We start from the raw sequence: 25,830 nt of genomic DNA on the forward strand, positions 1-25,830 counted from the left end.
GCAGGGCAGGACTGAGGAAAAGACCTCTTGCAAATACAAGGCTAATTAAAAAAAAAAAAAAAAGACAGCAAACCAATAATAATAATAATATTAAAATTAATAAAGAGATGTTGTTGGAAATCTGCTCCATGAAAAAGAGATATCAAAGGAAGGTTTAATAATGCCAGGGCTGCAGTGTCACATTTAAGTGTGACAAGAGGCCTTGTGTGCTCACTGTGAGTAAGGGCATCAGCACACTGATGGGAAAACCACTTTTTTTCCCCCTCTCTTTTATTTCCAGAGTGGTTTTTCATACTCCAAGGCCCAAGAGACCTGCAGAGGATGCACAGATAGTGCTTCATTTGTCACCAGAATTCAGCCACCTCTGTGATAAAATCAGGGAATTCCATGACAAGGCACAGAATCACTGAGGGCAGGGCTGAGGAAAAGACCTCTTGCAAATACAAGTTTAATAATAATAATGTTAAAATTAATAAAGAGATGTTGTTGAAAATCTACTCCATGAAAAAGAGATATCAAAGGAAGGTTTATTAATCCCAGGGCTGCGCTCTCTGTGAGTAAAGGCATCAGCACACTGAGGGGAAAAGAACATTTTTTTCCTCCTCTTTTATTTCCAGAGTGGTTTTCATAGCCCAAGGCCCAAGAGACCTGCAGTGGAATGTCACAATCATTCACAGTAATTGGACTGTCACAATAATTCAGCCACCTCTGCGATAAAATCAGGGAACTCTGTGACAAGGCACAGAATCAATGAGGTGAGGAAGAGAGCTCTTGCAAATATAAAGTTAATGATAATAAGAATAAAAAAAGATAAATAGATATAATTAAAAAGCATTTGTTGATCAAGAGACGATTTAAAAGCTGGCAGAAACATAAATTTTTTCTGTGTTCTTTGCCCTGGGTAAGCATCACTTCAAGTAAGACCAGCCTGGTCATTTAATCTGAACAGTGATGATGGTTTAATTTGTCTTAATAATAAATATTATTCTATTCACCTTTGTATCTATAACAGAAAATTCCTGGCAGAAGATGCCTCAGCTTTGGCTACAGGATAATGAGGATTGAGATTTTGGGATGGGTTAGTAAAACAGCTCCTTAAGGGAAAGCTGATGAGGAGCAGTAATTTTCCAGGAGGTTGAGAATAAAAACGAGGTGACACCTCCTGTAAATGTCTCTGCTGGGAAGCACAGCCTGAGTGCCCTGTGCTGTGACATCCCTGTTGTTGGAACCCTGGGTACTGAGGATTTCAGATTTCTGTGCTGCCAGGCACTGACCCCCAAGAGAACACTGCATTGACCTGAGGCCGTGGAGAAGCTTCCAAAATTGAATGACAGAACTGGGATTGTGGGTGTGGAGTTTGGATAGAAGTGTGTGATACCACAGGGTGGGAAACTCAGAGTTTAAGGGTTTAGAATAGAGTAATGGATATAAAGCAAGATGGAGGTTTTAGAGTGGAGGTTCGTCTCCTTCTACACCTTCTTCTTCACCTTCTCTTTCTTCTTCTCCTTCTCTTCTTCTTCACCTTCTTCTTCTTCTTCTTCTTCTTCTTCTTCTTCTTCTTCTTCTTCTTCTTCTTCTTCTTCACCTTCTTCTTCTTCTTCTCTTCTTCACCTTCTTCTTCTTCTTCTTCTTCTTTTTTTTCCTCTTCTTCTTCACCTTCTTTTTCACCTTCTTTTTCACCTTCTTTTTCACCTGCTTCTTCTTCTTCACCTTCTCCTTCTCCTTCTTTTTCACTTTCTTCTCCTTCTCTCCCATGGGTTTGGGTGGTTTTGTGTAATTGAATAAAAAGTCCCCGTTGCAGCCATGGGTGGTTGGTTATTGGGTTAAAAGTGAAAATAATTGAGGTGTCATTTCTTAATTGGACAGTTGATCCTTCAAAGGCCTTGCAGAGAGAGATGGGGCTCCATTTTTAGTTTGTGAGAGTGAAGTGCTGCAGAACTCAGGGTTTGTGAGACTGTGACAGAGATAAGAACTGATAAACATCTGAGTCCCAACAAGAAACACCATCTCACACATTTAATCCCAACCTTGGCAGAAAAAGAAGCAAAGACTCCTCACCCCGTGACCACTCAGGGGACACAGACAAAGTCAGGCACATCCAACCCACCACAGGAGATTTTGCTTTCAGCCTTTTAAATCACCCTGGAGGTGGAAAGTCTCCATTTCTTCCTTGAGGTGAAAATAAAAATAAAAATGTGCAACTCTGTTGTTCTTTGTGCCCTTCCTTTAGCAAGTCACCCTGACAAGTTCTGACAGTGGGAAGTTTAAAAGGAAGGATGTCCTCTCCCTAGGGGAAATCTTGGAAATCATCTGGACCATTCTCACCCCAGGGTGTGGGATGGGGGAGATGATTTCAGAGAATTCAAAAGTTTGTGCACTGATCTAGGTGCTCCATGACCCCAACACCTGCTTCAGGACCTTCCCAGAAAACTCTGGGGCTGAAAGAGTTCTTTCCACTATGAACTGGGAAAATCCCACCAAACTGGTTCTAGAAGGGAACATCATCCAGGCCTTTGCTGGAATGGCTGGAGCAGCACCCAGGGACACAACCTTCTGCTCCTTGTCCACATGAGAGAAAACACTCAGCAGCTCCAAGAACTCATTTCCTCCTTTCCCTCATTTCCTTATTTTCCTAAATCATTGCATCCATGAGTTGCTTCACTCTTAAGGAGAAAAAAGCAACAACAACAAAAAGCAACAAAAAACTCCCCAAAAACAAAACCAAACCAAAACAAAAACCAACCAACCAACAAAAAAAAAGGCCAAACTAAAAAACCAAACAAAACCTAAACAAAACCAACCCTGATTCCAAAAAGCCCTACTCTGTGGTTAAATTTAAAATTAAGAACATTGTCCCAGAGGGGCCCTGGATGATCCTCAAGGAAGCTGTGGTTAGATCCTTATCTCAGCTGTCTGGGATAATCCTCCCTGCAGCTGATCAGTTCCTGATGCCATGCCCCGTGTCCAAGGGGACTCTTCCAAGAGCCACTGGAAAACCAGAGGGTTTGGGTAAATTCTTTGGGAATTACAGGTGCGTGTGGGTGGGAACGTCATTCTCTGTGGGACAAGGAGGTCACAGCCTCCCAAGGGACACCAGGGACAGCTTTGCTGTCACCTTAGCACGGAATTCCTTCCAGACTTCCAGCATTACACAGCCCCAGGCTGGCTCACGGGGAAGAAGGAAATTTCTGGCAGCTGCTATTTTATCATTATCTGAATTTTTGTAAATTTATGGTTCACGGAATTATTAATTTTTTTTCCAGGAGCACTCCAGACCCTCGCCATATTTTAAACCCTTTTATAACTTTGGAGTGTTGTCACTGTTTCCAAATTTTGACTACACCAGAATTAATTCAAGATCATGGAACACCAGTTAGATATGGGTGGGAAGGGACCTTAAAGATTATCCCATTCCCACTCCCTGCCATGGCCAGGGGCACCTCCCACTGTCCCAGGCTGCTCCAACCTGGCCTTGGACACTTGAGGGATCCAGGGGCAGCCACAGCTGCTCTGGGCACCCTGTGCCAGGGCCTCCCCCCTCCTCAGCCAGGAATTCTTTCCCAATATCCCATCTACATCTACTTTCAGCTCAAAGCCATTCCCTGTGTCCTGTCTCTCCATCCTTGTCCCCAGTCCCTCTCCAGCTCTCCTGGAGCCCCTCCTGGCCCTGCCAGGGGCTCTGAGCTCTCCCTGGAGCTTCTCCTCTGCAGGCTGGACACTCCCAGCTCTCCCAACCAGTTGCTCCGGGTTTGATTCCACATGTGTTTGGACATTCCCTCCCAGAGACAGCCACAAAAACATTGGAATTTTTGATAACAACCTGGCAGCAAAATGATTTCCTGCTGTGGCAGAGGGAGTCTCAATGCCATGGAACAACCTCCAACCACTTCTGAGCGTCCCCGAGACCGCTCCAATTTTCCCCAAGATCCCTTCAGGAATGGGACCATGGCAGCTGCAGGAAACTTTTCTGCATTTGAGGACAATTTTCCAATCAAATCATTGCCCATCAAAGCACGATGTGGCTTTGGCAAGCTCTGGACGGGTTTCCAAGAGGAGGAAGATGAGCTGGAGCTCATCTGGGGTTTTAAATGAGACAGAGGTCCGCGGGTTGGCCCGGCGTGAGGCCAGGAATTGCTGCTGTGTGCAGGAATGGGAATGCCTACCCTTTCCCTCGTCTCGTTGGTGAGGAACTTGGCGCACTCGCTGTAGTTGGCCCAGGTGCGGTTGTTGCCTGGGACCAGCTCCCAGCTCCCGTTCAGGTCACACCGGCGATAAGCGTGGCCTGCCGAGAGAGAGAGAGGAGACATGGAATGAGTGGGAAAATGGCAGGAAATTCATCCCAAATTCATCCCAAACTCATCCCAAATTCATCCCGAACTCGTCCCAAATTCACCCCAAATTCATCCCTGCTGAGAGAGAGGAGACACGGAATGAGCGGGAAAACGGCAGGAAATTCATCCCAAATTCGTCCCAAATTCACCCCAAATTCATCCCTGCCCAGAGAGAGAGGAGACATGGAATGAGTGGGAAAACGGCAGGAAATTCATCCCAAACTCATCCCTGCTGAGAGAGAGGAGATATGGAATGAGCAGGAAAAGAACAGGAAATTCATCCTAAATTCATCCTAAATTCATCCCTGCCCAGAGAGAAAGGAGACATGGAATGAGCGGGAAAATGGCAGGAAATTCATCCCAAATTCATCCCTGCCAAGAGAGAGGAGACATGGAATGAGCGGGAAAATGGCAGGAAATTCATCCCAAATTCATCCCTGCTGAGAGAGAGGAGACATGGAATGAGTGGGAAAATGGTAGGAAATTAATCACAAATTAGTGGAAAAATGGCAGGAAATTCATCCCAAATTCACCCCTGCTGAGAGAGAGGAGACATGGAATGAGAAGGAAAATGGCAGGAAATTCATCCCAAATTCATTCCTGCCCTGAGAGAGAGGAGTCACGGAATGAGTGGGAAAACAGCAGGAAATTCATCCCAAATTCATCCCTGCCAAGAGAGAGGAGACATGGAATCAGAGGGAAAACGGTAGGAAATTCATCCCAAATTCACCCCAAATTCATCCCTGCCGAGTGAAAGAGGAGACATGGAATGAGCAGGAAAACAACAAGAAATTCATCCCAAATTCATCCCTGCTGAGAGAGAGGAGACATGGAATGAGTGGGAAAATGGCAGGAAATTCATCCCCAGGTGGAGCCTCTTATAGGCTGCATATATTATCATATTGGCTTTTCACAAATACTGAAATGGATTTTACGTGTGTGGTGTTAAAGGAACTTTGTTATAAAGACATAATTTTTATTTCTCTTGCTAATCACGCTCATTGAAATAGCTGATATCAGTGTGCTTGTGATAAAATGCCTGCTGGGATGGGGTAACACCCAATGCACGGTGGGATGGGAATTTGGAATTTCCTGTGCTGGGCTCCACGCTCACCTTTGTGGTTGAAGTCGTAGATGTACTCGGGGCAGGGCATGGCCACCACCTTGCCGGGCACGCCCTCGGGCCAGCACACGATGCCGTCCCACTCCGGAAGGCAGAATCCATCTGTGGGCGAGAACGGGGACAAAGAGGAGTCACCACACCTGCGGAGGGGACACCGGGGCCTGCCGGTTTCTCGGCTGTTTCAAAGACCTGGAAAGGCCCGGGGTGGCCTTGGACAGCCTGTGCTTCAAAGGACGAGAAGAGGCTTCAGGGTTTTTCTCGGTCTCGGTGTTTATTAGTTGTTTATCTAAAAGATTTTCTCTTCAGCCCAACAGAGGTCTGCACAGCAGCCAGCCATGAGCACACTGAGAGCCCCCGGGGCGGTCACTTATCTTTATACTCGAAATTACGTATACAATACTTATCATTTTTCCCCAATACCTTTTACCCTTATTGACCAGTGCACTTTTAGTAATAATCAATCCCAAAGTGCCAACATCACCACAGAAGATGGGGGCCAAGAAGAAGAAGAAGAAGGACAGGACACGCCCCAATTCCTCCATCTTACTTCTTTAGACCCCCCTGTACAGAAATCCTAAACCCTGTGTTTCACTCTAATGAACTTATCCCTTCACCATTCACCCAGTGAAATCCTCCCATCCTCATACAGGTGTCGTCTCCTGTGCAGGATCAAAGTCCAGCCACCAGACACTTCTGGCAACATTCCAGGACTCCCGAGCCCCCCAAGGGTGGTCTCGGTCACTCTGCACATCAGTCCTGAGGTGCTGAGATCCCACAGGGGCCCCCCTGCTTTGGGGGCTCTCTGTGAAGAACCAGCGCTGGCATTCCATTGGGAAATCTGTCCTAGGAATATTGCCAGCTCCTTCTCAGAGTGTGGCTCTAGAAGGTGTGAATTATCCCAAGTTTTATTCCACAAGTACAAACTGTGTCCAGCTCTGGGATCGCCAGGATCGGAATGATGTGGAATTGCTGGAGAGATCCAGAGGAGGCAACTCCAGAGAAGTTTCTCCCAGGGCTGGAGCCCTTCTGCTCTGGAGCCAAGTTGGGAGATCTGGGAATGTTTATGTGGAGAGGAGAAGCTCCAGGGAGAGCTCAGAGCCCTTTGCAGGGCCTGGAGGGGCTCCAGGAGAGCTGGAGAGGGACTGGGGACAAGGGATGGAGGGACAGGACACAGGGAATGGCTTTGAGCTGGAGGAAGTAGATTTAGATGGGATATTGGAAAGGAATTCCTGGCTGGGAGGTTGGGGAGGGGCTGGGATGGAATTCCCAGAGCTGCCTCTGGATCCCTGGAAGTGTCCAAGGCCAGGTTGGAGCAGTCCCATGGAGGTGTCCCTGCCATGGCAGGGGTGGACTGGGATGATCTCCCCAGATCCAGGACCTGCTCTTGCCCTTGCTGAATTCCAGAAATTTCCTCCCTGCCCATCTCCCCAACATGTCCAGATCCTTCTGAAGGGCTCCACAGCCCCCCAAGGCATCTCTTACTCCCAGCTCCTGTTCTCAGGGAACTCCTCCGCTTTGGGCTGGGTAACTGCACCCACCCATGGAATTCCAGCTGCAGTGCAATATTGAGAATGAAATGCTCAAAGTGGCAGATCTGGCCCAAATCTGCTCCCAGAGTTGTGTCTGCCTTCAGGCACGAGGTTATCGACGCAGGACACAGGAGACACCTGGGAAGCAAAAGGAACAGGAACCACCTGTGGTATTTTCTGAGACCCTGTCGAAAGGAGGAATGGTGAATTTGACTCCATGCTCTTAGAAGGCTAATTTATTGTTTTATGATCTATATTATATTAAAGATTACTAAACTAAAGAATACAGAAAGGATACAGACAGAAGGCTAAAAGATACTCATAAAAACTTGTGACTCCTTCCAGAGTCCTGACACAGCTTGGCCCTGATTGGCCAAAGAGTAAAAACAACTCACATGAAACCAATCTAACAATCACCTGTTGCTAAACAATGTCCAAACCACATTCCAAAGCAGCAAAACACAGGAGAAGCAAATCAGAGAATTATTGTTTTCATTTTTCTCTGAGGCTTCCCAGCTTCCCAGGAGCCAAGTCCTGGGCAAAGAGATTTTTCAGAAAATATGATGGTGACAACCACCTGATCTTATCTGCCGAAAATTCCTCATGGAACTCGCCAATAAAATCCAAATTTGTGGAAATCCAAACAGGGCCAAGATCTCATCCATGGATATCAAAGCTTCCCACCACGGAGGAATTCATCCTTCCTCACCAACGTGATTCCCCAAGATTAAAGGAAAATCAGGATTGCCTCAAAGCCCTTTGGCTGGTCCAGGCTCAGAGCCGACACGGATTAATTCAGTTTGGTGGTTTTTAGGATGTGAAAAACACTGAAAATCTCATTGTTTAGCAGCTGATTTCTTATCTCTGATTTAGTGTGGATGAAAAGGACCAGACAAAACGCAGCCTTTCTTCTAAATCATCAGCTGGGAGTGTGGGTCAGGAGCAAAAACTCCTCAACACCCTCGTGATAAAAAAAAGAGAGAAATAATTTATTCCATTTTCTCTGCTTCTTAGGAGGAGAAAAATACATTTCCTATTCATGAAAACTGGGAAAACCCTTCCCTCTGGCTCATTATTTGCAGGATAATTTACACTGGGAAAAAAAGAGTTGATTTATTTCTCAGTTCTCTGGAAGGTACAAAAGACAAAGGAAAAAAAACAAAAAACAACACAGGGCCCCACAAAATTTGGCTCAGGACAAAATGTTGATGTCCTTGACGTCTTTTCTGCAGACAAGAAAGTAAATAAAGATTTAATGGAGCCCTCAAAGTGCTCTTGCCTAAAATAAAATCAGTTCTTATGACAAAATAAATCAATTTGAGTAAACATTAAAAGAAACACAGTGGAGAAACAACTCTGAGAGAAAAACAGTCCTCCAAAAGTGCTCTGAGAGGGAAAATCTCCCATTTTTCCAAAATCTTCACAAATTGCAAAGGGCAATGTCACTTTTAAGAGGTTTCATTTCTCATCCCACCAAAATATGTGGCCAGAAAAGAAGAAAGTGCTAAATTTCGTGGTGGGTGCATCCTCCTTGTGCTGGAAACATGGAAAACTGATAACAAACTACACAATCATTGATTTTTGGGTACTTTGAGCCCACAAATCCTCCCCAAAAGCTGAAGGGAACAGTGGTGGGACATCTCTGGAATGCTGCTTTATGGGGGGATGATTTGGGGAGCCAAGATCTGCCCTAGAAATAGTCAAAAAGATGATTGCTGCATTTAAAATTGTGACCTCTGCATGGAAATGATTCCTTAAATGATTTAATCCTGAGTCATCAAAGAATTATCCTGAGTCATCCTGAGCATTAAGTGCTGATAAGAATCCAGTGGGACTCAAAATTCGGGAAGTATCTGAGCTTCCCAACAGAAGGATCCGTCTCTGTTACCAAGACCTGAACCCCTCCAGAGAAATCTCTTCCCCCTCGTCTCCATCATCTCTGGCTTCCTTGCTTGGAAAAGCCATTCCAGGAAAATGTGGAGGAGGGACAAAACATCCCAGTGATGGTTTCCTTCCTGGAATTCCCCGGTGATGGATGATGAGCTGAGGGAAGGGCGGGTGGAAATTTGGGAGCTGCCACCGGGACACTGCCCTAAAATTCAGGATAACAGAGCTGTTCCCTGAAAATCCTGGGAGCCACGGGGGAAGGAGAGAGGCTTTGGGTCAGGAACAGGGATTGTAGATAGGGAAACCTGCTGAGGAACATCCACAGGTCAAGCCAGGATCTGCTGGAGCTCCTGGAATGATTGGAGGAGGTCCTACATTGACTGAAACTCTTGGAAAACCTTTTTCAAATGGAAATGTGGACTGATATCAGGAGTGGCTGCACTTTGGGATTGTTGGATCCACATTCCTGGGGTTCAACACAGCCAAAAGCTGATTGGCCCCTCCGTGTCCTGGAGAGGAGCCTCACCATCCTCCTCTCCTATCCCAAATCCCTCCAGTCCCCCCATCTAAGGAGACCTCCTGGGAACACAAGGGGGAATGGGTTTAAACCACAGGAGGGTTAATTCCCACTAACTACAAGGAAGAAATTTTTAAAATGACAATTATAAAAATGTATAATTTAAATAATTTTTATAATGAATTTTAAAATATCTTTTATATAAAACCTGTAATTTTTAATAATTTTTATATAATGGTGGAACACTGGAACAGCCTTTCCAGAGAATTCGTGGATGCTCCTGGATCTCTGGAAGTGTCCAAGGCCAGGTTGGACAGGGCTTGGATCACGCTGGGATAGTGGGAGCTGTCCCTGCCATGGCAGGCGTGGAATGGGATAATCTTTAGGGGCCCCTCCCAAACCCAAATCATCCAATGAACCTCTGATAAAATAGGAAAGGAAACTCCCATATTTCCCATTGTGTTGGAATCCAAACAAGCCATTCCTTTCTATTTGTTTGCCCAAAAAGCTCCTCCAAACATTTTTTTCCCTGAATTTATAAAAACATTCACAGTATCAACAACTTGGCTTCTCCCTTTGTTTTCCTTTTCGCCTGGTCATTTCTCCAAGGAGATCCAGGCTGAATTCCAAGAAGAAAGCAGAAAATTGGGGAAGCTTGGCCTGTTAATGATAAATCAGTCCCTCCCGAGACCCTGGTAACAATATTCCAAAGCACAGAGAATTCCAGAGCATCCAGTTGGAAAAGCTTATTGAAAACCTCTTGGAATTTTGGTGAAACTGAGTTTGAGGGTTCCATTGTGCTGTTTGAATTTATCCAGTTTGAATTTATGAAGTTCAGGACATGGAGTTGGAAAAGTCACACATTTCTTTCCTCGGAAGAAATAGTAGGATTCAGGGATGATGGAAGTCCAAAGGAATTCATTAGCTGTTAAGAAAACAGGGAAATCTCACACATATCCCACATCCCAGAGTGTTTTGGGTGTGTATCCATTGTCCAGGCAATGCTGAAGGGACAATCCTGTTTATCCCTCAGGGATTTGCCTCTTCCAAATCCAGAGCTGTGTTTCTCAGGGATGGAGACATGGAAGGTGGGAAGGAATGGCGCTGGAATTCCTCATGATTTGAGGACATCACTGACCACTTCACTGCTGGAGAAATGAGTCCTGAAGGGAAACATGAGATCCCTCCAGGATCCCATTGGCTCTTGCCCACCAGGACTTCTCTTGGATCAGTTCCTCCCCCTTGAAGCACACGGAAGTTGCAGTCAATACAAGATGGGAACAAACAAAAACTCTCCTTGATGACATTCCTGAAGAAATGAGATCTGAAGGGAAACAAGGGATCCCTCCAGGATCCCACTGGTTCTTGTCCACCACCAGGACATCTCTTGGATCAATCCTTTCCTGCTGAAAGTTGCAATCTCAGGGCTTGGAAGTTGAAGTAATTTCAAGATGAGAACAAGCAAGAACGCTCTTGGATGACATTCCTGAAGAAATGAGATCTGAAGGGAAACAAGGGATCCCTCCAGGATCCCATTGTCTCTTGTCCACCAGGATATCTCTTGGATCAGTCCTTTCCTGTTGAAGGTTGGGATCTCTTGGATCAATCCTTTCCTGTTGAAGGTTGGGCGTGGAAGCTGAAGTCATTCCAAGATGGGAACAAGCAAAAACACTCTTGGATGTCATTGCTGCAGGATTTCCCTCTGGAAGGCAGGAAGGCCAATCCCAGAAACACTTTGGGAAGGGGCTGTCCCAAATGCATCCCTTATTTCGCTCCCTGACTTTGCTCCCCCACTTGAGCCAAGTCAGAATCCCAGAATCCCAGAAACTGCTTTGGTAGGAGAGAGAAAAGCAGGAGCAGATTTGGGCCATCCCTGCTCAGGGTGCATGGAGAGTCATTCCCTCCTTCCTGCTCCTATCCCATCCCCCGTTTCCCTTCCCTTTCCCCCAGCCTCAGTCCCTGTTCCAGCAGGAACGGGACACTCTGCATGTGGAGAAGGCATCCAAACCATCTGCCAGGCTCCTTGGCAGCTGCACAAACGCAAACACGGGCTGGAGGTGTTTATCCAGGGGCACGGAATATCAATCGGCCCCCGGAGACCACGGCTGGAATGGGCCGTGTGATTGTGGTCACTCCAGCACGGGAAGGACATTTGGGGCACTGCAAGCAGGCGGGGAGGAGCCACCAAAAAAAATGAGGCAGTGTTTGGGGATGGGAAGGGGGAGAGGTCATTTTGGGATGGGAAGGGGGAGGAATTGTTTTGGGATAGGAAGGGGAAAAATAATTTTGAGTTTGGAAGGGGAAGGAACTGTTTTGGGAGAGGAAGGGGGGCAATCATTTGGGGATAGGAAAGGAAAAGGAGTTGTTTTGGGATAGGAAGGGGGAAAAAATCATTTGGGAAAGGAAGGGGGAGGAATCATTTTGGGATAGGAAGAAGGGAGGAATTGTTTTGGGATAGGAAGAAGGAAAATTGTATTGGGATAGGAAGGGGGAAAAATCATTTGGGGCTAGGAAAGGGGAAGGAATTGTTTTAGGATAGGAAGGGGAAGGAATTGTTTTGGGATAGGAAGGGGAATGAATTGTTTTAGGATAGGAAGGGGGAAAAATCATTTGGGGATAGGAAGAGATAGGAATGGGGGCTTGGAGGGGCAGGAATTAAGTCTGGGGGTTTGCAGATGGATTTCAAACCTGGCTGTGAGGGCAAGGGGGGATGAGGGGCTGTTTTTGGGGCTGTCTTTGTCTATAGGGGGTGTGGTTGGAGGAGGGGGGGGTGTGACCCAGCTGTGTGACCCAGCTGTGTGCGGATCCCATTGTTTGGACAGAATGGAAGGATGTGAGGAGTGGGATCCTCACTGATCCAGCAGAACCAGGCTGGAAGGGACCACAGTGGATCAGCTGCTCCAGCAGGGCCATCCCAGAGCACAGGGCTCAGGATTACAACCTGACAGGTCTGGGATATCCCCGGTGAGGGAGATCCCACAGCCTCTCTGCTCTGTGCTCAGGGCTGGGCACTGCCCAGGGCAGAAGTTCTGCCTCCTGTGCCGGGAGAATTCCTGGGATCAGTCCCTGCCCGTGGCCCTGGTGTCACAGCTGGGTCCCCGGAGCAGAGCCTGGCCCTGCTCTGCCCCTCCTTGCACCCAGGGACAGCCAGGGACACTCGGGGACACCCAGGGCTGAGGGCCCCTCTCACTGGGGCTCCTCTCCAGGCTGAGCAGCCCCAGCTCCCTCAGCCTTTCCTGGGCACCCAGATGCTCCAGGCCCTTGCTCAGCTCCATTGGACCCACTCCAGAAGTTCCATGGCCATGGGCAGAGGCAGCTTCTGTCTGTCACTGCTCAAAGACCTTTGCTGCTCTTCACCCAGCGTCTCATGGACAGAACAAACACCCCTTCCATGCTCAGCCCTGGAGGACACAGACATTGGAGGGGATGGACACAGGGGCCAGGAGCTGTTCCACGTCACAGCCACCAGACAATTCCATGACCCAGCTCTGGAGACACCTCCTGGACTCTGCCCATCCACCCCTCAGCTTCCCAATCCAGGAGCAGAAACTCAACCTCCAACATCCCATCGGGAACTCCCGACCTGCCACTGCTGGCACATCCCCTTCTTTCCTCATTCCAGCACATCCAGTCCTTCCAAACCCCTCCAGCCTTTCTCTGAGAGGGAAAAATACCATCCAAGATACCATCTCAATCATTGAAACAAGGTTGATAATTAGCATTAGAGTTCAGCCACCCTTTGGAATGTTTTCCACCCTTTCTCTGTGTTCCTTTACAAATCTAAACCACAGACAACTGGTGCCTCTTGTAATTCCCAAGATTTGTCCCTGCCATGTCTTCCAAACCCTGTTTAGGCACTCTGTGGACATTCCTCAGTAGGACTGGGAGCTCTAGGCCCATATAACTTTGCAGGAAGAGGCTGCATCCCAGGTTCAGCTCCTTCAAGTCCATCACAGTTCATATCAATGACTCTGAACTCCCTCACACTCCAGGAGAATGGTCTGGTCTGTGATTTCATCCTCAAAGGTCTCTCGGTCCATAATTCTATGCTAGAAACTCTCCCAGTGCATAATTCCATCCTAGAAATTTTCCCTGCCCATAATTCTATCCTAGAAGTTCTCCTGGCCCACATATCCATCCAAGAAGATCTCCTGGTCCATAATTCCATCCTAGAATCTTTCCTGGTCTATAATTACATCCTAGAAATTCTCCTGGTCCATAATTCCATCTCCTGGTCCATGATTCTGTCCTAGAAGCTCTGCTGATCCATAATTCCAACCTAGAAGGTCTCCCTGTTGGTAATTCCATCCTGGAAGATCTCCCAGTTAATAATTCCATCCTAGAAGCTCTCCTGGTCAGTAATTATATCCTAGACACTCTCCTGGTCCATAATTCCATCCTAGAAGATCTCCTGGTCAATAATTCTATCCTAGACACTCTCCCAGTCCATAATTCCTTCCTAGAAGCTCTCCCAATCCATAATTCCATCCTAGAAGCTCTCCCAATCCATAATTCTATCCTAGAAGCTCTCAGGTTCCATAATTCCATCCTAGAAGCTCTCCTGGACCATAATTCCATCCTAGAAGCTCTCCTGGTCCATAATTCCATCCTAGGAGTTCTCTTGGTTCATGCTGACTCCCCAGCTGGTGCCCACTGGGGCAGTGACAGCTTTTCCAGGCTAAAACTGTGCTGGGAATATGCTCACAAAGGATGGTTTGGTTTTTTTTTGTGGAATTTGGGCCACATCTGCAAGGACTGAGAACAGGAACTGGGAGAAGATGGAAATAACTGGAGAAATTATGGATTTATGGAGGGCTGGGGTGTTTAGGGCTTAGGCTGCCTCTGTCTCCCTTAATTTCTGAGGTGCCTTCTCCCAGCCTCTGGGAGCTTCTGGCGTCAGGGAATGGTGCTGGACCCTCTGGAGAAGAAACCAGGAGCAGATTTTGGGGTTCCTCAAGGCCAGCGAGAGCCTGGAATCAGCTCTAGGTCCTTTCGGGACAGTGAAACCAAACTGGGATGCACAACCCAGGTAAACAGACCCAGATCCCCAACTAAAAATAACACCTTTCCTGGGAAAATAGGTTTATTTATTAAAAAAACAACCCAGTTTGGAGCTGCAACACCTCGGGCCCAGAGAAAGGGTTGGCCATGGCCTTTGCTAATGACAGGGTTGTGCAAAACTCCCTCTTCTTTCCCCACAAAATGTCCCATCTCCTTTTCCAAACCAGGGAAAGACAAGCTTTTAATTCATGGATTAAAAAAAAAAGTCAGGTCTGATGGCTCAGGGCTGGGAGTTTCACTTCATCCCCTTCCAGGTTTAACTTTGGGGTGGCATCAGCTGCCCACCAGGGCTGGGATGGAATATTTGTGTCGGGAGAAGAGAAATTTTCGGGTTTCCTGTTCTTTCCCAAAGGCTTTCATCTGGAGACTAAATTTAAGGGAAAAAGGGGGAGGGTGAGGGGGGAAAAAAAAGAGAAAAGGAGGAAACCAAATGCTTGTGGGGGAAGGGTTTTGGGTTTTTTTTGGTTTCGTATTTTGGGTCTCCAGCCCTCAGTGCCTCAGCCAAAGGTGGAGATGACGCATGAATCCTGCCGGGGCTCTTTGGAAGCTCCTGGAGCAGCTCAGCCTCGGCTCCCCATGGCACAGATCCATGTGGGAGCCACAGGGATCAGGAGCCAGGGCTCAGAGACACCTGGGAGGTGGCCAGGGGCCAGAGGATCCCTGTGAGCCCTCCAGGAGAAGAGGAGGGACCTCATCCTCCCATAAAATGGAATTTTAACCTTTTTAGGGGGTGAAAAAAAGGGGATTTGGAGTTTTTACACACAAACAGTGGCTGAAGAAAGTCTGAAAGTTTAGAGGGTTTAAATATTTTTGTTCTCCAGGATTTTTCTTTGGAATATCAACCCTGCCAGCCAGGATATGCTCCTGCTTTCTGGAGTGGGGTCAAAGAGTCTTTTCCTGTGACCCTTGTGGTGAGGATCTTCCCAGGAGAGATCCCCCTCAAGTTGGGTCAGGAATTTTAAGTGGAAACTTTCTCCTTTCCCAAACATCCGACACCGCTGGGCTGTCGGCAGGGCTGGCCCTCAATTGGAGCTGCTCCAGGATGATCCCAGAGGGATTCTGGCTCTCCAGGCAGATCCCTTCCAGTAGAGCTGAACGTGGATCTTATCCCTGACCACAAACAACTCCCTAAGAAAGGCTGGAGAAATCCCATCCTTGGATAACTGTGGGATGTATTTTCCTGAGGATCTCCCCAAAACTGCTGCCTCTTGGTGGGCCTGTCCTTTTCCCTTTGGAATGACAAACCCAGCACGGATTTGACCATAGATCAACTAGAAACCACATCCAGGATTTATTTTGCTCCAAATCAACCGTACTTTTCCTCAGAGATTTTTCCTTTTAAATCTTATCTGTGGATAGGAGCTGGAGCATCATAACTGTGAAGATTGTTGCCTTTCCCAGAATTTTCTTTGGGATCTGCAGTGAGGGAAGAGGTAATGGGATGAGGTCCTCCCTCTGGATGAGGATCTGGATGTCCCAAAACAGACACCACATCCCAAATTCTGGATCATCCAAGGAGGAAAGCACTGGACCCAACTGCTTTCCCTGTGTCCAAAGGCATCTGAAATCCCAAAATCTGTGGATGCCAGCTCCTCTGAAAAGTGGGAAGAACTTTTCCAAATTGGAAAACTCTTTGTTGGGACCACAAACTCCTTAAACCATCTCAAGGGCAGTTTGGCAAACCGCTGCTTTGTTTGGGAACTCCCAGAGGGGATTTCTGGGGTGCTAAATCCTAAAAAAACATTCCTTGTGAAAGGTTGAGTGGGAATTCATTCTGCCTTTGGATTAGTGCAGATTAATTGAATCTAGTTCTCCTCTGCTAATGGGTGAAGCCTCCAAAGCCTTGAAATCCAGGTGATTCCTCCTCTTGGACTATTTGGGATTGGATTTGCTGTAGAGGATGGAGCAGGAGGTCTGAGGAGCTCAGGACAGCTTTTTCCAGGGGCAGGATTTGTGTCCATGGGATTAAACCACTGGATATTGGAAGTTTTCTGTCCCAGTCCCAGACCCAGGTCTCCAACCAGCACCAAAATAATGGGATCTCCAAATCCATGGGTGTGGAATTTTGCAGGGAACCTCCAACGAGGGAAGAGAATGATGAGGAGACCTCAACTGATATCAGAAGGCTAATTAATTACTTTATTATACTATATTATTCTATATTATATTACACTATGTTACATTACATCTAAACTGAATCTGCCAAGCACTGAACTCTGCACACATGGCCCAGAATCTCGTGACTGTCACCCTCAGTCCTGACAGACACACACACACACACACAGAGCTGGCCCTGATAGGCCAAGGAACCAAACCACCATCACTGTGGGTGAACAATCTCCGTATTGCATTCTACTTTGGCACAAACACAGGCACAGAAAATGAGAGAAGAATATTCTTGGGAAGAATTGTGCCTTGCTTTTCTCTGTGAAGAGAAATGTGGGGCTACACACCTGTGAAGAAAAATGTGGGGCTACACACCTAGCCCTGACAGGCCAAGGAACCAAACCACCATCATTGTGGGTGAACAATCTCCACATTCTGCTTTTGCACCAACATAGGCACAGCAAATGAGATAAATATTGCTTTTCCTTTCTCTGAGGTTCAGAGAATGTGAAACCCAGAAATATTCTTGAGAAGAATTATGCCTTGCTTTCCTCTGTGCAGAGAAACGTGGGGTTACACACCTGGCCCTGACAGGCCAAGGAACCAAAACACGATCACTGTGGGTAAACAATCTCCACATTGCATCCTGCTTTGGCACAACACAGGCACAGCAAATGAGATAAGAATATTCTTGGGGAGAATTGTGCCTTGCTTTTCTCTGTGAAGAGAAACATGGGGCTATACACCAGGCCCTGACAGGCCCAGGAACCAAACCACCGTCACTGTGGGTGAACAATCTCCACATTGCATTCTGCTTTGGCACAAACACAGACACAGAAAATGAGATAAATATTGTTTTTCCTTTCTCTGAGGTTCAGAGAATGTGAAACACAGAAATATTCTTGGGAAGAATTGTGCCTTGCTTTTCTCTGTGAAGAGAAATGTGGGGTTACACACCTGGCCCTGACAGGCCAAGGCAACAAACCACCATCACTCTGGGTGAACAATCTCAATATTGCATCCTACTTTGGCACAACACAGGCACAGAAAATGAGATAAATATTATTTTTCCTTTCTCTGAAGTTCAGAGAATGTGAAACCCAGAAATATTTTTGAGAAGAATTATGCCTTGCTTTTCTCTGTGTAGAGAAACGTGGGGTTTCACACCTGGCCCTGACAGGCCAAGGAACCAAACCACCATCACTGTGGGTAAACAATCTCCACATTGCATCCTGCTTTGGCACAACACAGGCACAGCAAATGAGATAAGAATATTCTTGGGGAGAATTGTGCCTTGCTTTTCTCTGTGAAGAGAAACATGGGGCTATACACCAGGCCCTGACAGGCCCAGGAACCAAACCACCGTCACTGTGGGTGAAAAATCTCCACATTGCATTCTGCTTTGGCACAAACACAGACACAGAAAATGAGATAAATATTGTTTTTCCTTTCTCTGAGGTTCAGAGAATGTGAAACACAGAAATATTCTTGGGAAGAATTGTGCCTTGCTTTTCTCTGTGAAGAGAAATGTGGGGTTACACACCTGGCCCTGATAGGCCAAGGAACCAAAACACCAACAATTTCCATATTGCATTCTACTTTGGCACAAACACAGGCACAGCAAATAATAAGAATTGTTTTTCCTTTCTCTGAGTTTCAGAGAATGTGAAACCCAGAAATATTATTGGGAAGGATTGCCTTGCTTTTCTCTACACCTGGGATCTGCTCCCTTTGCTCTGCCATTGGGAAAGAGCCCAAAATCCAGCTGTCAACCCCATCCCTGCCCACAGGGAAGGGGGATGGATCCCAAATGCTGCCTCAGAAAAGCTGGAAAAGGGGCGCGGGAGCAAGACCAGGTGGGCAGAGACACCAGCAGGAAATGCCTTCGCACATGTGCTCATTAACGAGGTGTTAATTGGGCACGGGGTGAGGGGACAAAGGAGCAGCAGAGGATGTGGCTTGAGGTTTCCTGATGGAAAACAGGAGGCTGGGAATCAAAGGAAAGCTGGGATTTTATGGCCCTTGCTGGCGTTTCTAAAGGCACCGGGAGGGCAGGTGGTGAAGCTGGATTTGGGGACCTTTCCCACAGCATTCCCTGAGGGGAGAACGGAGGTGCAGGGACATCGTGGCTTGTCCCATTTGCTTGGGAAATGGAGGGAAGTGGGACAGGACACCCACCCCGGGGACTGAAGGGTCTCTCAGGAATTAACACTTGGGAATGTGAGGGAAGGAGCCAGCGGGGAGTGAGGGCTTTGCTCCCCACATCAGAGAGTGCCCTCCTTCCTCCTCCCCCTCAATCCCACAGCTGGGAGTGATTTTCCAGCCCAAAATAGAAAGGAAGGGGAAGGAAGAGGCTCAGCTGAGCTCGGGCCCTTCCGAGAGAGAGAGAGAGAGTGGGGAAGGAGAAAGGTATTGGAGCGATGTTTTGTTTTCCCTATCACTGGTTGCAAAGGATTTTTGGGATTTGGAATAGTGGATTTCCTCTGGAACAAGTCCAGAGGAGACCCCAGAGCTGCTGCAGGGCTGGAGCCAGGCTGGAGAGCTGGGAATGTTCCCCTGGAGAGGAGAAGCTCCAGGGAGAGCTCAGAGCCCCTGGCAGGGCCTGGAGGGGCTCCAGGAGAGCTGGAGAGGGACTGGGGACAAGGGATGGAGGGACAGGACACAGGGAACGGCTCCCAGTGCCAGAGGGCTGGGATGGATGGGAGATTGGGAATTGGGAATTCCTGGCTGGGATGGAATTCCCAGAGCAGCTGTGGCTGCCCCTGGATCCCTGGCAGTGTCCCAGGCCAGGTTGGATCACCCTGGGACAGTGGGAGGTGGCCCTGCCCATTCCAGAGGGGTGGAACGGGATATTTAAGGTTCCTCCCAACCCAACTCATTCTGGAATTCTGTGATCCCAGGAGCATTGATGGTTGGTGCTCTCTCCTGTGCACTGGATATAACAACCAGGGCTAGAATTCCACAACGTCTGCATCCTCCTGGACTCTCGGTGTTTGGAGTTCTAGAGCAGAGCAAGTCTGGGACAGCTTTGCTTTCCAAACCTCCTCCCCATGGACTATCCTGAAAAATTGATTTGCTGGGATGCTGCAAGCGCCTCCTTCCCTCCCTGCTCCCAGTGTGTGGGGCTGAGGGGAACGGCTGGGAGGAGCAGGGGTGGCTCCAGCCCCAGAATTTGGGAGCACTCACCGTGCACCTTGGGCACCTTGGCTTTCAGGTGGCGCTCGCACTTGGCCTTGGCCTTCAGCAGGAGGAAGATCTGCTCCTCCTTGGTGATGACATCGTCGGCATCCACCTGCAGGGAGGGGACAGAGAGGTCAAACTCCAGTTCCAAACCCTCCTCTGCACCCATCATTTCCTCAGCCTGGCCCTGAGAATCCCGGTTTGCTCTGCAGCCGTGTCCCAAGGAGCAGCTCCCCCATGGAATTACCATCCATGGAGGTGGCAGAGGAAGCTCAGGCTGGGGCTGATCCCATCATGCTCACTCACACGTGGAAGCAGCAATTTTGGGATGGAGCATCCCAGACTGCAGGGATGAGGCTGCTCTCCAGGAGGAAAACATTCCTCGTAAATAATTTCATGCCAAGGACCCCTCTCCTCTTAGGAACTACAACCTCCCATGCTGCTTCTTCCTCTGCACGGAGATTTCATCCACAGGTGTCAGGCTCCATAAAATCCTGCCTGAATCCCAGAATGTGTGGAGGGATCTGATCCAGGGAGAGCTGGGAGCTGACAGCATCTCCCCTCCCTGTGCTCCAGGGAGAGCTCAGAGCCCCTGGCAGGGCCTGGAGGGGCTCCAGGAGAGCTGGAGAGGGACTGGGGACAAGGATGGAGGGACAGGACACAGGGAATGGCTGCCAGTGCCCGAGGGCAGGGATGGATGGGAGATTGGGAATTGGGAATTCCTGGCTGGGATGGAATTCCCAGAGCAGCTGTGGCATGGAAGTGTCCAAGGCCAGTTTGGAGCACCCTGGACAGCAGGAGGTGTCCCTACCCATGGAATCGGATGGGATTGGGATAATCCTTAAAATCCCTCCCAACCAACCCCTTCCATGATTCCCTGCACTCCTCAAACCATCCCCATCCCAAATCCAGGTTTTTTTCTCCTATCCAGTGCATCCCCTTTGCCAAGCCAGTAACAGGAACCAGCTGAGGGCCAACTAACTCCCGACACAAACTCCCTCCAAACGACATAACGAGGGTTAATGAATCCCAGCTCCCAAATAAACCAGGATTCCATTTCCCAGCGGGCTCCCAGGGAGAGCAACGGGGGCAGCGGACACGCAGCTGTGGAGTTAAATCTGATAAGGGGCCGGGAGTAAAACAGGAGTTGGGTTTTGGTGTCCTTGGAACAAATCCAGGCTGAAAACCCTTCCCAAGCGGGAGCCGCTTCCAAACCGCGTCCACGTTAACGGGAACGGTTCCAGCCCTTCCCAGATGTTTGGCCTGTCCACATTTGAGGCACCATCCCTCATTTCTGCTTGGATTGGGAACAGAAAAGCTCGGGGTCAGCTCCCGCTGGCGCTCGGGGCTGTACAAAGCCGGAGCGATTCCGCCAGAGCTGGAGGAGTTAGGATGGGTTTAGAGGGATGGGACCTCAGGAATTCCAAGGGATTCATCCCAAGCACGCTCAGCCCTCGGCTGCTCTGGCTGTGCTTGGAGGGATGCACAGAAAACACGTTTTTATTCCCAGAAATAAAAGGGGAAAGTCTCCCGGAGCTGGGCAGAGACAGAGTTCTGAGCTCAGCTCAGGTTTAATTTCCTAAACCTGACCTATCCTTAAAAAAAATCCACCAAAACTGACCCCACATTCCCTCCTCTCCTCCCTAAAAATGGTTTAAATGATAAAAAACAAATCTTATGATGATAAATGATAAAAAAAATTTACAACCTGACTTTGTGGGTTTCTCCTTGGCCGAAGGGGTGGAAATGTGAATGCAAATAAATTTATGGATTAAACCAGAGATTTTCACTGAATCCTGGTGTTTGAACACATCAGTTCTCAAAGATTTTGGGAAAACTGTGAAATGGTGCTGGATAAATCCCATTAAACGTCCAGGGAAAACCAGGCTGGGAGCTGGGAGTTCGGGACTTGGCATTCCCTCTGTCCCAGCCCCTTGTGGGGACATTTCAGTGCCTCCATGGGGCTGAAAGATCCCCAGGGATTGGGGATTATCCAACCCTGGAATCCTCAGATTCGGGATCAAGGGACAGCACAAACACCCAGAGCTCAAAAACCTGGAGAACCTTTGGATTTTCCAGCTGCTGGAGGAATTTCACCTGCTGAACATCATATTTTCCTGATTTTCCTTGGATTTTTCAGCCCCGGATCTCCTGATTTTAAGGCAAAATTAAATCCCAGCTATCCAAAGTGAAAGGAATCCATGGGAATATTTTCCTTGTGATAAATTCCTGATCCAAGGCAGGCTTGGCTCAGGCTGGGCAAAGCTTTCTCTTGGAAAACAATCCCAACACCTGATCCAAAAAAATGCTGGGGAACAGCCTTGCTTAAACCATTTGTGGCAATTTTTGGGAATCTGGAGATTCCCAGGCTTCACTTCCAGGAGTACCCAAGGTTTGGGAATGGGTGGGAAGTGCTGGGAATGAAGCAGACGCTGGTTTGCAGAGGGTTTGGATCCCTGTGGATGGGAGTAAAACAGGGATGGAGGTCCCAGGATGAGATATCTGTAGGATATGGAGAGAGCAAAGCCCAAATCCAGCAGGAGCTGGGAAAATCTGGAGCCTGGGTGGAAATTCTGGGGGCAGGAATGTCCTAAACTGCCCCAAAGCTGGGAGGTGACAGCCCTCAAGTGTCGCCTCTTTTCCTTAACTGGCACCTCCTGGATATGGGCTGGGGTGGAAAATTGGCCAAAAAAGGGATATTTCCATAAGTATTCATGAATTTCCTCACTTTTTAAGATCACCTGTGCAACGCTGAGAATCCCAAAATCCACATTAAAATCTAGAATTTGCTCTGTTTGTTCCATGAACTCCCTGCACATTCTGCTCAGGACAATGTAAAAGGAGATAAAAAGTACTGGGAATTTTTCATCCCAGTGAGTTCCAGAGCCAAAACCTCCTCAAGATTTCCATATTCAACAATTCCCTTCTCTTTTATCAAATTCCCATGTGCCTTCACCTTTTTATCCCCAAAAAAACCTCTCATCCTGGTAAAACCCTTTATCCAACAGAAAGGAATAAATACAGGATAATTATTTTCCCTGATAATCCCTGCCCTGGTGAAAAACTGGGAATATCCAGGATGGGATTTACCAACCTGAGTTATTCCCTCAGAACTCCTCCTATCGTATTTTCCTGCCCAGAGCAGCTGGAATTTATTCCATCCTCAAACCAGCACCTGAAATAAATTGGATCAGCCTTTTTTGGGATTTCTTTTCCCCCCACCCCATTTTTTTTTCCCATTAATTGGCCACTCAGGAGCACTGAGAAGATTTTTGAGGAGGAATTTTTGCTGATGGGAGCTCTGGGAGCATCCAAGGGAAGGCAGAAATTGTCCCAGCAGGGTCCAGCTCCCAAATCCAGCTGTTCTGGAGGAAGAGGTCGAGGTTATCCTGTCCCTGCAGACTTAATCCCTTTAAAAGCTGCCAGCAAATCCCTTTAAATCAGCTTTCCCTAAATTTATTCAGCAGAAATTCCTGCACTGAGTTCCTTGGCACTCAGTTTACCCAAGGAATAGTTTTATCCTGAGGGTTGTTTTTCCCTTTGCTCCCAAAATCCCAGGAGCACCTGGAAGGGATGGAGGCTCCTCCCTGGGCTTCCCGGTTTTCCAATCAAATCCCACCTGCTCCTCTTGCTCAACCATCCCCTTCTCTCTTCCCAGCGCTTGGTTTTGCCGGGAAATAAAAGTTCCTTGTGGAGGAAAGATCTGGGAATGTCGATTTTCCCTCCTTGTCCAGAGAAAACAGAAATGCCAAAGGGAAGAGGGACACAACAACTTTATCCCGAGGTTGTAAAATCCATTTGGATCCTCTTTCCACCCTCTCCTCGCCCCTCTGGAGCCCGTGGGGTAGGATGAGGGTGTTCTCTGGAATTTCCATTCCCTGGCTGATGTCTGAGCCATGAAAGCAAACCCCAAATGTCCCTGGGGAGATCCCGGTCATCCTCATTTATGGGGCTCATTCTGGGGAAGAATGGGGTCTTTTCTGTGCCACCTCCCTGGCAGCAGGCAAAGAGAGTTGTTGGGATTGAGGGCAGGGAATGCTGGGACCTGCTGGGAGAGCAGCAGGGAATTGCTGGGAAGGGGAAAGGGAGGGCAGGAAAAAGAAGGGAAAAGGGAAAACGTTGCAGTTCTGGAATGGTTTGGTTGGAAGGTGTCGGAATTCAGGACATCCCTCTGGCTGTCCTGGATTGCCTGAACCCCTGCCAGGGGGCTCAGGGACCCTGGCACAGAGCCCAGAACACCTGTGGGTTTGATTATCACCCATGGAGCAAATTACCAACCTTGTGTGAAGATCTGCAAGCCACAACAGTCTAAGTAGAATTATAATCAGTTTGTCACGGGGTGGAAAAATACATTTTTTTGAGTTTTTAGAATGGAGATTCAGGGGGCAAGATGGAGGGATCTGGGCATATCCAGCCTTTCTCCTCCTTCTTCTTGGCCTCCATCTTCTGCTGTGATGGTGGCACTTTGGGATTGGTTTAGAGTAGAAGCTCACTGTCTAACACAGGTGATAGGGATTGGGAAGTAATGGTAAATATTGTACATGTAGTTTTTAGTATGAAAATATAACACTGCCCAGGGCAGGCAGAGTGCCTGGACTGTCCTGCTCAACGGACCTTGGCTGGACAGGAGAAAGAATTTTACAGATAAGGAACAAAAAACAACCTTGAGACCGAGAAATGAAGAGTTCTGACTCCTGCTTTGAGCACCGGGCTGGGAAAAGAGACTTTCTGACACATCTTGGGGTCACTGTGAGCAGATAGAGACCCCAAGAGGAAGGGACCTTAAGTATCATCCCATTCCCTGGGCAAGGACATTTCCCACTATCCCAGGGTGCTCCAAGCCCTGTCCAACCTGGCCTTGGGCACTTCAGGGACTGGGAATCCACGATTTGCCATCAGCTCATGCCACTGAGCTGAGAACTGAGATTTGTGGTGCCTTTCCAGGAACAGGAATTTGGGGACAACATTTGTCAATTTTCCTGCTTTCCACCCCTGGAGCAAATGAGGTGGGACCTGAGAGGCTGAGCTATGGAAAAATCATCTTCCAAGCAAGGAGAAAACTCCCATAACTTCCTTTCAGGCTGCCTGAGCAGAGATGTCCTTCCCAGAGATCGGAGCATGGAGCTGGTGCAGAGGGATCAGCAGAGGTTGGAATTTTATTCCTGGATCATCAACAACACCCATGGCATTCCACCCTTCAGGAATGATTGATCCCAACCAAAATGTCTCAGACATTCCCAGGAATCTCATCCTGGTCATCCTGGAGAAGTCCTCGTCCTCCTCAAGCCCAAATTTTCAAACCAAAAGGGACCTATGGAGGTGACTCCAAGTCTTCTGAAGAAGCAGAGCCAGGATTTGGGATCACCTGTGGTCCTGCACCTCCCTGCTCCAGGTAAAAACCTGGAATATCCCTCAAGAGACAAAACATCCTCAGGATTCACCTGGGACTTCTGAGTGGTCTTGTCTCACTGAACTCCAGACATTCCGACCCTGCACACCTCTGTGATCCCACGCTCCCTAAGGAATTCCGTCTGGGAATGTGAAAAGCAGATCCTGCCTCAGTTTCCCACAGGCCCAGCAAGGTTTCTCCCCTTTCCCTGCCTTATCCCTTTGGACTATACCAAACTTTTTGGCCCCGTGCCTCAGGAGGAGGAGAGAAGAAGATGGATTTGGGAGCAATGAGCTGGACACGCAGGAATTTCTCTTCCCCTGGGATTGGAGAGAGCTCTGCTTGCACCAGGAATGGGAAAAGAGCTCCAGCTACCAAATTCCAGCCTTCCCATGGGTGAATTATCCCAAGGTTTGACTGAAACCCCAATGCAGCTGCACCAGCCCGTGCTGGGATTGATTCTTTTTATTCCCTTTTTTAAATTTTTTTTCTCATTTCCCTGTTTTTTCCTCCTTCCAAAACACCAACCCCTTGCCTTCCAGCAGCCCCGACAGGGAATCCACACAGGATCCCTCCGTGGCCTCAGGCAGCCCAGGGATTTTGGGAGAGAGGCAAAACCTTGGCACGACTTCCCTGCTGCAGCTTGGAAACCTGGGATAGCACAAATCCTTCAGGTCAGGATAACCTGCTCCGTTCCCTGGAGCATT

General features: G+C 48.1%; 1 protein-coding gene across 1 annotated transcript in view; it reads right to left on the reverse strand.

Moving 5' to 3' along the window:
• The window catches only part of PTH1R (parathyroid hormone 1 receptor), a 104,964-nt gene that overhangs the window by 40,526 nt on the left and 38,608 nt on the right, over window positions 1-25,830 (reverse strand). Inside the window, exons 2-4 of the mRNA XM_063167821.1 lie at window positions 19,741-19,846; window positions 5,446-5,556; window positions 4,164-4,282 (exon numbers count right to left, since the gene is read on the reverse strand). Of these exons, the coding sequence (XP_063023891.1) occupies window positions 4,164-4,282; window positions 5,446-5,556; window positions 19,741-19,846 (336 nt within the window). The remainder of the gene's footprint in view (window positions 1-4,163; window positions 4,283-5,445; window positions 5,557-19,740; window positions 19,847-25,830) is intronic.

Source organism: Melospiza melodia, chromosome 1, assembly GCF_035770615.1.
Source record: "Melospiza melodia melodia isolate bMelMel2 chromosome 1, bMelMel2.pri, whole genome shotgun sequence".
Taxonomy (NCBI): Eukaryota; Metazoa; Chordata; class Aves; order Passeriformes; family Passerellidae; genus Melospiza; species Melospiza melodia.